Here is a 16563-nt window from a genome sequence, read left to right on the forward strand (position 1 = left end):
AATTTTCAACTGTAGTCCCTGGGCAGGTGTGATGACAGTGACAAAACACATTAAATACAATAAAACAGTGATGACAGCTACAAAAACACATAAAATACACGAAATACATTAAAACAGTTACAATGATACCACATGTATAGCAGCAGAGCACAAACGAACACAGAAGATGATACTATGAAGTGCAGAGCACATGACACAAGAACACACAAGATATTTAAAATAAGAACATCAAGGCGACAGAATATGAAACGTGAAATATTAACAGATTATATTAACTTTTTATATAGCACCTTTCAAAACAGTCACTTTTTTTTTTTACAATAAGAAAACATTCAGAATAAAAAGACTAAAAGCCACAAAAACTAAACGAATCATGAAACACGACAATAAACAAAAACTAATATGTCATAAAATGTAAAATCACTGAAAAGGTCTTTTTAAAGTGATTTAAAAGATGAAACGGTTCGAAGCGTCTCCTCAGGCAGGTCATTCTAAAGTCTAGAATCATGATTTTCAAAGTAGCAGCAAATTGGAGGCAAGATGCAGATTTCTTTCAATTAAATTATTATATGTAATATTGCATTAATAAAAGTAAAGAAATGTATTCAGAAGTTTTTTCCATTTGCTGTAGCATTGTCAATGGATTGAAGACACCGTACAAAAACCTCTAGAAGATCTAGAGGCCCAAACTGCAAATGTTAGATCACCTTTGTGTATAAATCTGAGCCCCAGCATCAACCAGGAAAGACACATTGAACGATCTTAGGGAGCAGGAAGGGACATTTGGCACAAGAAGATATGCTAAATACCTTGGAGCTAAGCCTCTTAGGGTATTGTAGGTAATCAATAATATGAAATCAGTTCTAAAATCAACAGGCTGCCAGTGCAAGGAAGTCAGGATCAGTGAAACATGACCATATTTCTTCTTCTGAGTCAAAATCCTGGCAGCAGAGTTTTGGATGAGCTGGAGACAGGACAGGGATTTCTAGTAGTCTAATTGACACGTTATTTTATGTATTAATTTATTTGGATCCTCATTAGCTACTAACGATTTTTCATGGGGTCTACATGAGTAAACCTAATAATGTACAAAACATGCACCATTTGAAGAGGTGCTGAAAAATCGATGCTAAGGGACATTTGGGATTTTAAACAATAAATGAATTAGACAGAAATGGTCTGGTTCTTGAAATGTTGCTAAGATAATGAAAGCAGAAGTGAACCATTGATTTAATAGATTTTGATAAAAAATGATCAAACATTTCTACAATGGTGAGTTATTGAATAGGAAAGAGCACCATTCATTGAAGTTTGAGTATTTGCACTTTGCATAATCTCTGCAGAAATTATCCAACCGAAGGCTCTTACCTATTTGCTTAGTTAAATCCAGGTTGTGACTTTTTTTTTTTTTTGGCCAGGCAGTGTATATGAACCACTAATTGACTCATAATAGAAACCAAACCAGCGTCATCATATTTGGATATCTATAGCAGCTCTACTTTGGAACTTATCTTATCTTGTACTTGATTGACTGGTATCATATGCAGCAAAATTCTTCAGTCTTAATGATTCGAAAGGTCTCTGCACCTTCAATGCAAATCAAAACGGTGCAAACTTTTTTTCATGTTCACACTTTTCACAAATTTAAATGCACACATGACACTAAGGGGCAGCATGAAAATGACTGAGGGGAGGCGGCTCAAAATAAAGGGAACGTTAAAGGGAAAGTTTGCCAGTTTTATGTGGATGTCCAATCATTGTTGATGGGAAAAGTAATCGATTGAAGCAATAAATTCCTCAGTGTGTACTATATTTTTGTCTTGCTTGTATTTAGCCCCATTGTTTTGGCTTTGTGCTGTCACATGGCCTCCTGGGTGTCTTGCTCAAAATACGTTGTAAACTCTGTTTTTAAAGGCACTATATAAATAAAGTTATTAATATTATTAGTAGTAGCATCAGAGGGAAAAGGAGAAATTGACACAGATCCATTTGTCATTTATTCCCATGCTTGCTGTAATTGTAGTTGGCAAGACAAGACTTTTCACGTTTTTGCAAGTTTCGTAGCTACTGTAGGTTCTGCTACACGCTTGGAAGAAGCACTGCAGTGCGGAGGAGCCCATAAGTAGCGAGTAAGTGCAGATTCTGAATAATGTATTAGTCATCGATAATGCTGATTAAAACGATGGTGTCATTTTCATCTCATCTCACAATGAAACCCTTGCTCTCTGACAGAAACACCCAGTCATTACATGACAGCCAGATGTGATCTTAACCAACCTGTTAACAGACAGACAATTGAAAATGTAAACAATGGCCTGAAGGAAACTGAATCAACATTTAATGAAGACTGTTTGAAGACATTTTAGAGTAAACACGGCACTGATAAAACATTATTTATTCTTAAGGAAAACTATTGTTAGCATTGGTCAAAATACAACAGACACTCCATCAGACAAATGTTATGAATGATAATTTTGCATAAGGCACTGTCATTGCTGTAATGATACTATTCAGATCATCCCACGGCGACTCAGCGAATGACTGATAAAATGTCATCAGAGTAGTTTCAGTGCAGAGGCCTGAGTCAAGTCAGGAATCCGAGTGAAGTCAGGAACCGTACAGACACTTCGCTGTGAGAGATAAGAGATGCACATACGTACATTGAAATGTTTTGGCATGTTGCAGAGCATGTTTTGGTGCCTTTTCTGTTAAAATTGTCTTGTTGCGAAGATACGGTATTGGATTTTACATTTACACAGATGTTTACTCAAGTACTGTGCTTTAGTACACACTCAGTTTTAGTGAGTACTCCTGAAAAGTTCTATTTTATAAGCTTTATACTTCACATCTCAGAGACAGATACAGTTTTTAGTCAGCTACATTTGTCTTGCAGTTTTAGTTATTCGTCCTCTCTGCACGTGTGTTCAAATCTGATGATTTTGAATGTGATTTTTTTCTGATGAACTGAAGGATTAAGTGTTCCTTTACGGATTATGAAAATATCCCACCTCCTAGAGGTAGAATAAGTAGGATTTTTCAGTTTCTGCTTGTAGACACACCTGAAAGAAAGTTACTGTTTTAGTCACATCTACCAGGACGTCAAATATCAGTGTTTTGTGTTGGTAAAGCATCCCAGGCGCAGCAAAATAATGGGAAAATAATAATGTATAGGCAGAGGGTCAGGTCATAGACTTCTGATGTGTCGCTCTGGTGAATCTATGCAAAAATCATGCATAATTCCTTTAAGCTAAAGATTTTTTTCAAAATTCCTCTTGGATTAGCTGGAGAAGGCGTTGTCACAAAGCTGAAACTGAAAAACACTAAAAGTTGATTGTTTAGAGACGTGTGATCATCACAGGACAGCAACGCCACAAACATATGATGATCTTATGATGCGCTTCTGCAAATTAAACTACCCAACAGTATTAAAATTAGAAACCCTTAAACATGCAGCAGTAATACTCATCTAAAATATATACTTTGTACAACACTGACAGGGACCATATTATTGCTGAATAAGTACTTTCACTTTTGATATTTGAAGTAAATTTGGCAGATAAAATTTACATTCTTTTTTACTTAAGTCAGTCTTTGAGTGCAATACTTTCACTGGTAGTACTTTATTAAAAGATCTCCACTTATCTTCCAGCAGCCTATTGTGGTACAGCTGTCGAAATAAACCCTGAAAAATACACACAGTCATCCCCTTTGACTCTGTCTGTGAATAAGTGACAAACCAGCACACAAAAAAAAAACTGTTTCAACATTTTTTAATGCCGCACAGCTCTGTGTGTCTGCAAGTGTGATTGCTTCTGCTTGCACGTGTGTGAGAGGTTGTGCAAGTGTGCATATGCCATGAGGGTGAGGCTGGCTAGTTACAGTTACGGAAAGTTAAGATACAGCGGGGCCTCTGCTGGTAAGTGCCGTATATGGGTCACGTTTGAGGTTAGTGCATCAGCCTGTTGAGTTTACACTCTGGCGGTTCCCCACATATAGACTGCAGATAACTTCAGCAGGATGTGATGTATGCAATGCTCACTCAGTAATGGCACATGATACCTGCTGTGTTATCTTAAGAAATAAAATCAAGAGTCATCAGTTATCACTTAGTCATTTATTCATCTGTAACAATATAAGTCTCTCATTTATAATAAATACATATTATTAATGATAAAAAATAAATATCACAGCCACTTTGAGTTATAAGTTCACATGAGTAGGACACAATATGGTCTAAAATCTTGTCCTCAGGACAAAAATGTAAACAGAAGTCTCAACAAAGACATCAGTTCAGAAAGTTCACAATGTAAGATCAACATCTGGCAACACTGGTAACACTGAAAGTAACGGATTAAATACAACAGAGTGCAAGGTTCAGTGACATTTTTCTTTTTCCTGAGATGACGGTCACATTTTGATTAGGATCAGGAGGTCTTCAAGCAGAGGCCACATGGTGTCGTTTAGAAGCCAGATAGGTTTCAATGTAGTTAAACAGCACATTCATCTCACCCATGGCCTTATATAGACCTTTACTCTGCATCTGTAGACAAACACATGGCTCAGTTTAGTCAGATGATCTGTCAAAATACAAGCATGCATATTTTGTTTAACATATTTTCACAACTGAAGATGAAATCTGGACACTCACCTGAGTATAAGTAGAGTTTAGCGTTGTAATGTCAAACTGTTTCTTGCAGGAGAAATAATTTCTCTGTAAGAGGAAACATAGGAAGACAGAGTTACTACAAATGTTACTAAATTTTATGAGATTATCATGCAATACATTCATCTACCCAGACGATGCCCTCTCTGACCATATTGAATTAAGTCATTATGGTTGTTGGTTATAAAGCTTAAGTTAGGATTTAGGTCTGCCAATCCATCAAAAAAGTGATGAAGCAAATCAGAGGCAGACTCAGAGCAAAGGCACTTTGTCAGCAGCAGCATGTCCGTCCTATTCTTCCGCTTCTCAAGAACTGGATGATGCAGTTATGTGCACTGTTGCAGTTAAGGAACTTACTAATGCAATATTATGATCTGTCCTATGAGACATCAGGGAACTCTTCCCTGTCTGCCGTGGTTAGCTATTTCCCTGTGTGGGGAATATTTAACAGTTTTTGGATGTAGTCCAAACCAGAGGACAGTTTCCATAGTTTGTTTAGTGACATGAGCTAGAGTTCCAACTGCGTCAACAAATCACATGTACTCCTGAAAGGGAGTACTGGGGTGGTACACAAACTTCTAAGTGTTTAAGAGCAACAACCCAGCTAACACATCACATTCTCATAACATTCCCAGAATATTTGTTTCAGGTTTCTATTTGGCGATTCTCTCATGATGTTCCCCTGAGGCTCACTGTTGGCAGACTTTTGGGTAATCATCCTACAGTGTACAGAATTTTTAGGACTGTAACCTTTACATTAGCTTTACAGTAGAAAAACATTTTGTTTTAACATCCAGGGAACATTAAAGGGGAGTGATCAAGTAACCTTTCCTCAACAGTCAGCTAACCTCCCAAGAATTATAACATGACTTTACATCAGCAGTTTTAACATTCATGGAACATTATGCAGGGGCATTTTGGGAACCAGACTTTGCTAGTTGGGACTGTGCTCTAACAGTCCACATTACTCTAAACCTAGATTTAAATGTATTCTGTTTCATTCAAAACTTTAAAACTCCACTTTAAACTGTGATCCTGCATTAACCTGACTCACTTGTGGTGGTTTGGTTTTTAAAGTACCTGCTTTTTTCAGATAGATCACAAAATAATTCCCAAAAAACAACTTTATAGCTTGATCGCAAAACAATATGACAGTATTTTTCTTTTTTTTTTTTTTATCAGACTGGCAAACAATGAACTGCAATGTTAAAGAATCAATATAATTGATGTTTACATAATTTAAATTTAGATTTACATGACCAAGATTAGTTTTGAATTGTGCAACAGAGCTCTGCTTAAATTTGGATTTATCCATTTTAAACTTAGTTTTGCTAAACTCTGATTAGTACTAAGGTTAGATTCAATTCATTTTTGCTGGTGCAACCCACTCAACATGTTTTGCACAAGGAAAACAAAATCATCTTGTCACCAGCGCTACTGTAACAAATAATGCTGCACACTGTGCACTGAATGCTCTATAGCTCTTCCTGGAGCCTTCTGCTGCTTATTTACATGTTTGTTCTCGTGTGGGAGTAACACGTGTTTCAGATACTCACACATTTGGTGACATCCGTTTTCAGCTGGTCGAAGATCTGCTGGATGGACTCCATGTGAGGCTTGAGGTCCCTGATGTCCTCCGTCACTTCGGCCAGTGCTGTGGGCAGAACGGTGCCCAGATAAAAGCCTAGGATGCTGTTGATCGCATGGCAGCCAAACGGCGTCTGAAGGAGGAGGAGAGCATCCGCCTGGTTACATTATGCCTTTAACTCTTTATTGGTGTGTGGTCTGTGTTTTTTTTTTTTTTTTTTTTCCATTTTAAATTAGAGAGGCAGCGCTTTTTTAGCCACGATGAATGCACTTTCGAGCAGAGGTAACAGTGAAACTTACTTTAATAGAATTTTCGATGGTCTGGTCTAGAAGCGCTGCGTCCACGTCGTCGTTTGCTTCCTGTAAACAGAAAAAGCTTGTGCTCAGCGTGCTGTGAGGCGGTGTCAACACACACAGACCGACAGGGGTGAGACAGAAATGCAGCATCACCTGGAGACCGGCAGGACAGAGCTGCACGATGATCTGTCCCAAGTGATGCTGCACCAAAGTGGCTGCTGAGCTTTTTACTCACATAGTAGTCTCGGATCCGTGAGTAGTCCTCTCTGAGCCTCTGGAGCCTGCTAGGGAAGCCCTCCACGAAGCGACAGCAGTCGTTGTTGCACATGGGATTGCACCACACACTGCAAAAGACAGACGAGGCGACCAGGACGCACAGGAGGAGAGACCGAGGAGTCATGATGCTGCTGGAGACAAGCTGCTGAAGTCTTCTTATTGGAGGCAGAGGAGATGAAGAAGATGAAGAGGATGTTGCTGGCTTAATGGACGCACAGGATCTCTGACTCCTGACTAGAGAAATCTTGTTGGTAGGACCTCGTTGAAGATAGTTCAGAGGAGAAAAATGCATGTATTTAAGCTAATGTCTTACCTTAATTTATACCCAAATTGGGACAGAGGAGAGGAGGAGTCTTGACTGGAAGGGTTAAACATACGGAATTTTTTTTTTCAGTGTACAGGGCACCTCCCATGAGACAAAACTGATAGACCTCTCGAGGAAAAATCTGACAGAGCATTCATTCATGGAATTTTGATATGACATAATTTTCTGTGTGGTCATCATTTGTATTTTTATAGATAGCCTAAATCTCAAAATAAACTAATTAATAATAATTATTATAATATTACTGTAATAATATTATTAATACTAATATTATTAATAATAATAATAATAATAATAATATCATCATCGTCGTCGTCATCATTATTATTAGCATTTTATTTCTTCTCATTATTCTCATCACTGTTGGTAAGGACATGGTAGTTTCAGTATTATTAGTATGACTGCACATATTATACACACATACACTACATTTTTGTGTTTATGCTTGTGAAGGACTTTGCAAATCATGTTTTAAAAAGAGCTATATAAATAAAATTTATTCTTCTTCCTCTTCTTCTTCTTCTTCTTCTTCTTCTTATTATTATTATTATTATTATTATTGTTATTATTATTATTCCCATTATGTTCCATTCATTCCAAAGTTCCCTCCAGGTTTCTGTTTGATAACCCTCCCACAATGTTTCAATGTTGCACAAATGTTTTTATTCAACATAACAGTCCCAAGAGGTTTTAACCACCACATAAACGTTTTTTTTTTTGGGTCATTTTTCTCATGTTCCCCTGAGGTTCTCTACTGGAAGGTGACCCTTTCATACCATTCTAAGAGTGGTGCGCAGATGTTCTTGTTCAGTGAAATATTCCCACATTTTTAGAAATGTTACCATAATATTAGTTTTACATAAGGCAAACTAGCCATTTTAACATGTAGGCAACATTAAGGGGAAAGGTTTAAGCCTGGAAGATTCAATTAACCTTTCCAGAACATTCTGGGAATGTTACAATAATGTTGGTTTTTAAGTCTAAAATTTTGCTATCATAACATTTAGGAACATTAAGGAGAAATGTTCAACTAACTTTTACAGAACGTTCTGGGGATGTAACAGTAATGGTAGCTTTATGTCAGAAAAAAAGAACTGCTGTTTTAACATCATGGGAACATTATACAGGAATGTTTAAGAACATTCCCAGAATCAAATCAAAGGTTTCCAGATATCCACATGAAGTAATGCTTTTGGACAGTCATTTTTCTGATGTTCTCCTGACATTGTCCGGAAGCCTTTAAAATAATCCTCCCACAGCATTTTAGGAAGGTTGTGCAACTGTTCTTGTTAGATGTAACATTCCCAAAACGCTCTGGAAACGTTAATATAATATTAGTTTTATGTAAGGAAAACTTAAATTGAGTTAAAAACTTAAATCTGGGGAACATTAAGGGGAAATGTTCAAGTAACCCTCCTGGAACTGAGAATGTCACAATAATGTTAGTTTTAAGTCAGCTGTTTTCAGGAATGCTGTGCAGGACTGTTAAAGAACACTGTCCCAGAACAAAAAACAGCTTTTCCAGAACAGTTTGAAATCCAAATTTTGCTATCTGGGATTGCCTGTATTTACTAAACTAGCACAGAAGTGGAACTTAAAATAGCTGTTTAGGTGCAGAAATGAGTATCTAAAATTGCAGTGAATCTATTATATTATTCCATGCCTTCACAATAACAAAGGAAATAGTGCCACTCAGATGGAAATTAAATTTAGCTGTGGTTGAGTCTGATGACGCTGTGGGTTCCTTCTGTATGTCAGATATGCGTAATAAGAGTGAAGATAGGTGACATCTTACTCGTCTTTTGCTTTTTGCTGTAAATAAGCGATCAGAGTCATGGTATTCTTTCTCTTTGACAAGGTTTGCATATACATACATATAGAAACCACAGAGAAGTGATTCTTTAATCATTATGCTTGAGTTGTAGCAGTATAAGGGGTGTTTTCCCTTCAGTACTTTTTCTGTTTTGTCCACATATCTCAAACCAATTTCTTTCTGTTGGGCTGGTTTACTTCTATGTCTCAGCCCATTTATGTTGGGCAACACTGGTATTTTGAAAGCTGTTTTAGAGGAAATGATTCCCAGTGGTTATCTGTGCACAATGTGTAAATAGACTGCAAGATTTGTCTAAGGTCAAGTCAGAGTTCATGTACCGGATGAAGCTTGTGTCATAGTTGAAGATAACACAATGTGCTGTTCACAAACTGAATAGCATAAAAATAAAAGCAATACAGACAAATCTGGAATAAAAGTGCACTAATACAGACTCTTTATATACAAAGTTTTGAGTTTGTTCTTGAAGATGCATGCATGCATTTACTTTGTAAAATATATGTTAAATGGATAATTGCTAATCGTTGTTCTCGTTGATTACAGAATGGATGGAAAGAAAGTTTTCCATTGAGGCAATTTTCTAAGTCACATTAAAGTCGAGTCACAACACAGAAAATACAGTGAAGAGGAGTAATAGATTTCAGTGCTGTCCAGCAGAGGGCAGCATAGAGCTGTCTTAAGAAAATACAAAGTGATGCAATTACTGATGCAGGGGCAATTTTTCTTTTTTGAATCGTAAACACATTGTTGCCAAAATGAAAAGCAATCAACTGTTCAATCAGGAATTGGCAGTCAGTCGGGATTAGTGTTGCTGATGATAGCCGTGACAGACAGCCATGTGCACTTAAGCAGTTTACTGTGAGCCCGCCAGCTGGACGGACAGTTGACGGCTTCTCTCACCTCTGCTCACTTTTGGTATCTCTGCTTTGTTTTCCAGTTGTCATGGTGACACTATTCCAGCAGTTGGGAAACAAAACACGGGAGCTTTACTTTGGTCTTTAGAAGCCGCAGCCTTTTTTCACCGACAAACTGTAACCAACACTGTACATTTATTGTCAGTTTGACAACATCACTACTCAGTTTTTCCTCCACTCAGGTGTCATTCACTGTCACTCTCACTTACGCTACGTCACTCTGGCCAATCAGTGGTCTACAGTGTTTTCATGTCACCTCAACTGCGGTGATACCAAAAAAAAAAAATATATATATATACCTTTTCACTTTGTTTTCTGTGTCATGATTTGATTTTATTGTAACATGGAACATTTGTGTTGCAAAAGGAAATGCATATAGCAATGTAATGTATTTCACTTTATTTCTTAAACCAGTATTCAAAGTTTTGTGTCAAGATGCATGTGAGAGAGTCTTTTGTCAACTTTGACACTGTGACATTTTTGCATGAACATAACGGATGCCGAACAAACTTTCCATCAGAAATTGTTTCGACATAGTTCTGCATATATACATTTTTTTTAAATTTATTTCAACAATAGGTAAAATGTAAGTGATGCAAATAAAATAAACAGAAATTTGTTTATAACTGGTGAAATTAGTCATTTTTATTTCCCCCTTATTTAACCAGGTAAAATTGGCGAAAGGCCCTCTCCATAGCCAGTTGGTGGGTTGTCCCCTTTGTCCTACTGTAGAAACATGGCGGTTCAACATGGTGGACTCCACTGAAGACAGCCTGTGCTCTCTGTAGAACATGAAAACATGACTACTCTTATTTTCAGGAGATTAAGTATTCACATTCTCCCAAGAGATCCCCGTAAATCTTACACAGTGATTCTTTAAGATTAAAATCTCATGTTCAAGGGCCAAAAAGGCAGCGATAAAACCTTGTTATAACTATAAATACAACATAGAAGGCTGCAGCAGCTGTGACATGCTACAAAATGACTCATGTACTAAAGGCAAAATGGGTTGGTGACTGTTTGAAATTCAGAGAAAAAAACAAGAAGTTGTCCAATTAGTTCTGAGAGAATTCAGTAAATTGCGAAATCCAAGTAACTCTGAATAAACTGCAAAATTATGCAGAAAAATAGGTCACTGAACTTGTACGTTCACATTACAGCAGCCAACTTGTTACAGATTGAAGTAAATTGTGTAGATATATGGAGTCTTTCAAGCAACACATACGTTTAAATAGCTGCATGTATTTTATGTATACATTTGAAAATTTATATATGAAATTAAGTTGAGTCAGCAGTAACCGATTTATGGGAAACCCCTCTGAGTGTGTCACTAACGGTGTGTGTTCGGATGCATGTCTGCTGTCTGCATTAAGCTGTGTGATTTCTTGACTTTGTGTGGTTGCAGTGTGCTAGGAGATCAGTTGTGGTTTTGTTTATGTGCATGTGATAGAGACTTAGAGTCTCCTGTTATGTCATATGGTATTTTTCTGAAGTAACTAAATTTAATTGTCAGTCTCTTTCTCTGTCGCACCCAACTAATTCCAGAAGTGACCAGAGAAACCAGAGTGATACAACTGTCATGTTGTTCATGATGATGCATCAGCAGCTTAGTAAATGGGTGTAGTATTAGTAATCCTGCTTACGGAGATATGACACATTTATTTGCAACAAGTCATAAAACATTGGTGACACATGACATAAAAAGCAAACCGCATGACATGTTAACACACATTTAACCAGTGGTGGAAAGAGTACTGAAAATCTGTACTCAAGTACAAGTACTATTTCATTGCTAAAATATTACTCAATTACAAGTAAAAGTACTAGTGTTAGAAAAATACTTAAGTAAAAGTACAAAGTATTTGTCAAAAAAACTACTCAGAGTATTAGTTACTTTAAACCGATGATGTCACCATCACCTCTCCAGACTAGGGCTCTAAATTTTCTGTATTTTGCTTTACCAATAGTTAAAACACCAACAATCAATTAATCATTAGTAATTGATTTGATACAAAACAAGTGTTTTTCTCCCCTCATTTTGATTGGCTGTTTTTTTGTCTTTTTTTTCCTCTCATTTCAAGTTTTTATTTCCTTATTCGGCAAATGGCTCCAGCAGACAAAACAAAGTTAGATGAAGTGCAGTTACTGCCACAACGATTGATTAAATATCCATGAATACATTTTTAACTGGTTAAATTCTTAATGAAAAGTAAATGAAAGATCTACTTTTTTGTTTTGTTTTGTTTTTAGTCCATATATCCTGGTTTTCATTGGCTTTTTTTGCTATCAAATCACTTTATTGGCTACAAAAATGCAGATAAAAGGTCTGGATATTAATTCAAATTGTACTCAGTACTCCACTATGATTTTAAAAGTAACTAAGTAGATTACATGGCATAATGAATACTTAAGTACAAGTAAAAGTACAGACTTGAAAATCGACTCATAAAAGTACAAGTACCCAAAAAACTACTTAATTACAGTAATTTGAGTATTTGTAATTATTTACTTCCACCCCTGCATTTAACTTCACCTACAGGTCTGAGTCTAATTCCACCCACTGCAGAATTTTAAAAATTGCCAATAAGTGGGCACTGTAGGGGGCGTGGCCTCGTGGCCCCACTGAAAACTATAATATGCAACATTATGGCATAAAAATGTCTAAAAATACCTGATATATGTCATATGTTGTGTTGAGTTTTGTACTTGCATTATTATTATTATTGTTCCGATCTTTCCAACAAACAGAGAAATTCAAGGTAAAGGTGCCTTTCCTACCAGCCATCACGAGCGTCAGAGATTGAGGAAGGAGGTTGGCGAACGTGACTAAACATTGCGTGAATGAAACTGTCACCTCGCCCATGAACATAATTTCTACCTTAGTCATGTCTGATAGATTTTCATTAGCTATGGCATTTGTTTGAAAGTGAAGATAACAACTACCATGATCCCTTGCCACTTCACGTCATCAAACTATGTCTTTTGTTATTGTTTTTAGTGTGGCAGTAACAGCTACTAGTCAGAGCTAACCACAAATAGGCAGCTGGTGTCAGATGCTCCGTGTCAGTGGAGAAACGCTTGAAACACAGACACTTTTTGATAAAGTTGCTGTTGTTGCATAGGCTAGCGGCTCTGTGAGGCTGAGAGTTTCTCCGATGTATGTGTGTGTGTGTGTCTGTGAGGGAGTGTCAGTACATAGCCATAGCCCTGCTGTTCATCAAGGGGTCATACAGTCTGGTGGAGCTTCTGTAGCGACAATGCTGTTGTGTTGAAGTCAGTGGGGTTTTTTTTGTTATTTGTCAGAAATAAGATCTGTGGTTGATACAATCTGAAGAGATTTTCATGTTTTGTTCTACGACATAAAATAGATCAGTAAATACCCCACTTGCTTGTATGTATCTTAAAAACAGGAGGTTGCTAAAAAGTGGCTAAATGAGACAACAGAAACATTGAAAGTCACCACACCGAACACTAGTCACTCAGTGGGGGTGACGTTGAAGTCATGTGACCGTGGTACAGTTTGTTTATAGCTTAATGTTAGCTTTTTGCCACTGTTGATTAAATTTATGCCTCCTAAATCATAAAAGTGGTGTTAGTGAAGATTGCTGAAAATAAGTATCATAAACTTTAGTTAGCCAGAAAATCCAATGGAAAATCCCACTGCCTTTATGTGGAGTTAATCAGAGCGATGCTAACTTCAGGATTGGCCTACAAAAATATGTTATCCCTGCAGCATTGGCCTGACAAGGTTCAAGATGATTTAAAGTAACAGGTGGTCATTTTCAACTCATGAAATATCAATTTTTATAGTTTAAGAAATGTCCATACAAACATAAGCATCGATTTGTGTACTCACAATAAAGTCATATAATTTAGTTTAAACAGCTTAAAACAGCTCAAAAATAATATATTTTAATTTTCACACAGATTCACAGTATGAGAGTCAAGTGGTTGTGCATTTTTTTCTATCTGAGTGTGTTGTCATCCATACCTAGTATCACATTATTAACTGAAATTATTTTGATTGCATTTTTAGGTCATAATGCTGTGAGTTAGAAAATGTGTCGTTCCAATGGAGGCTTCATATCAGGAAGTTAATATTCATTGTGCAGTCAAACCAGAGGTAAGAAGTCAGTGATCTCTCTCTCTCTCTCTGTGCTTATACTGATCAAACTGTTTCCCCCCATCAAGTCTACCAGGAACCAGTGTCCCTCTCCATGTCCTGTTCACACTGCCTTCTCAAAACGGGGCCAAAGCTGAATCAGCAGCTATCAGATCTTATCTTTCACTTATCACTTTGTCAATCGCTGAACAACAGTCAGCAGAACAACGCCTGCTCTAGAGTGGTCAGGTGATACGTGTGGTGAGGGTGTCTCTTTGTTGTTGTTCCTTCACCTCAGAAAACTGAACAGAATCTACAGTCAGCGATACTGCAGCCCATTACCTGAAAGCTGACTATTGACATCTTGTTGATTCAGCCACCTGCTGGAATATGAATCACAGTGGAACGCCAGATTGCAGTGAATTAAAATGATAAACACTTGATGCTGTTAATGCTTTAGTATTATCATCGTGACTGTGAAACTTTGTGCTTTGCAGACTTGGTGAGGTGCACAGTGTACTGTAGTCAGTTACATTTCCTCCACTTTATGCGTCACGTTGTGTGAATTTTGTGTGTGTGCATAGTGAACTTGCTGCTTTAGAGGAAATCTATCTGTCTTGACAAATAGATTCACCACATTCCTCTTTCACTTTCACACAGGTTGCCTGTTAGCTGTGTATGTTTGTGTTTTTATGTGTAGAAATGAATCCTTCAGAGATCTGTTATTGTTGATGTAAGGTGGTTATTATATGAACATTAGTAAAGAGTGTGTGTGCTGATGTTTTACAGTTGTCTCCATAAGTCTTCGTGGAAAATAGGAAACTTTGCAAAATGTTGATGAGGTCGCATTGCAACAGGGTGGTTGGATGACAAATTGTATGACAGCTGATTTTGGCAGGGTGGGTGGTGCTCATTCTGAGTATTGTGCAGACCAATAAAGACACTATTCTTGGAGTTTCATTTGCATTTCCTGTAAGTGACCTATGGAGACCCCTCTGGATTTCTGCTTAATTCCTTGATGACATCATATAGATGTCCAGACCATTCAGTTCACCCACCAAGGAAGAAGTGAGCTGTCCTCTGGTTGGTATGTAATGTTACCCGGTGGATCTAAAAAAAACTGTAGATCTGTGGTAGATTAGATCTCAAGCTTTCCATATCACTGAGATGGAAATGGGCAAATTTTGAAATATAGCATGCAAATGTGAACTTTAATAACTACCAGAAGAGATAACCCAAGACTTCCTCAGAAACCTTATCATTTCTACAGAACTGAGCAAGCAACATTAAATGAATATATCGCTGTAACCTGAAACTGCAGTAGCCTCGTCCTTCTACTGAGCAAGCATCTTTTCAGGAGGAGGTGAAACTCCGAAATTCTCTCTGTACACAGTGTTCAGACTGACCTCGATATTATCCGCATTGCCAGATTAACCCCGCAAATCGATACACACCAGTGCGATACCTTCAAAAGTGTGACATTTCATTTTCCATACTGTTTTTATTGTATGTGTGTTTCACTGCAAGTGCGTAAGCACATGCGTGCATATGGACGTTCGCATATGTGCCGGCGATGGTGTTAACCGCACTTATGTAAGCAGTGTTCAATGTGACAGCTCATATTTTCCCATGGTGTTTAAACATCTGAGTGCTGAATTAGTGAAAGTAAAAAAAATACACAGTTTCTCAATACAATTTGAATGATGAATCACAGTTTCAATATCTTTTTTTATTTCTGTTCGTTTCTAGGGGTGGGAATCTCTTGGTACTTCATGATTCAACTTGATTCAGAGGTTGAGGTCCATGATTCGATGATGAAATAATTTTTGATGCGTCAAAATTTTAAGCTTCTAAGCCATTGGGTACCAGTCAGACTGTATCCATCTGCAGCTGCTCAGCCATCCTCAACAAAACTCAAGTAGCCTAGTTTAGAAGTAAACATGATGCATATGTTACATTCAAGGGTGGGAATCTTTTTGTCCAATTTGATTCAGAATCTATTCTTAACTGAATGAAAAGGGGGCAAAATCTTCAGTCTGTTACAATGAATGAAACCTAACTGTCAATTAGTTAACTGCCTTAATTAATGAATGAATCAATTTGAAACTTCTCTGGGGGACCATCACCTTATTGTGGTGAAGAGGTTTGCGTGTCCCTATGAACCTGGGAGCTGTATTGTCTGGAACCTAGTGCTCTTGGTAGGGTCTCCCATGGCAATTTTTCCAGACTAAGAATGGTCCAAAGACTCCATGGAAAAGCGAGGAAAGAGCAGAGTGACCCTGCCCAGAGGAAGTCTGAGGCCCCCGTCTGGAGCTAGCCCTGGAAGAGGGGCCCGACAGCTAGTACCTGTTGGCTGGGCACTACACAGAGCCTGGCTGGGCACAGCCTGAGAAAGCTACGTGGAAGACACTCCTCCATCCCGTGAGTCCACCATCTACAGGAGGAACCGCTGGGGTCAGGTGAGCTGCCAAATGGGTGGCAGTGAAGGCAGGGGGTCCCGGTGGACCTGACTCGGGTGGCAGAGGCTGGCTCTGGGGACATGGAACGTCACCTCTCTGGTGGGGAAGG

General features: G+C 37.8%; 1 protein-coding gene across 1 annotated transcript; it reads right to left on the reverse strand.

Annotated features, from left to right (window-relative positions):
* Positions 1 to 3982: 3982 nt before the first annotated feature.
* il10 (interleukin 10) lies at positions 3983 to 7184 on the reverse strand. Its single transcript, XM_084744517.1, has 5 exons — positions 6783 to 7184; positions 6551 to 6610; positions 6220 to 6384; positions 4649 to 4711; positions 3983 to 4540 (listed from the first exon to the last, which is right to left on the reverse strand). Exons 1-5 carry the CDS (start codon positions 7113 to 7115, stop codon positions 4436 to 4438), a joined length of 726 nt encoding a protein of 241 aa, XP_084600643.1. The 5' UTR covers positions 7116 to 7184; the 3' UTR covers positions 3983 to 4435.
* Between the last annotated feature and the right edge of the window lie 9379 nt (positions 7185 to 16563).

The sequence above is a fragment of the Lutjanus erythropterus genome, chromosome 2, assembly GCF_056507025.1.
Source record: "Lutjanus erythropterus isolate fLutEry1 chromosome 2, fLutEry1.hap2, whole genome shotgun sequence".
NCBI lineage: Eukaryota > Metazoa > Chordata > Actinopteri > Lutjaniformes > Lutjanidae > Lutjanus > Lutjanus erythropterus.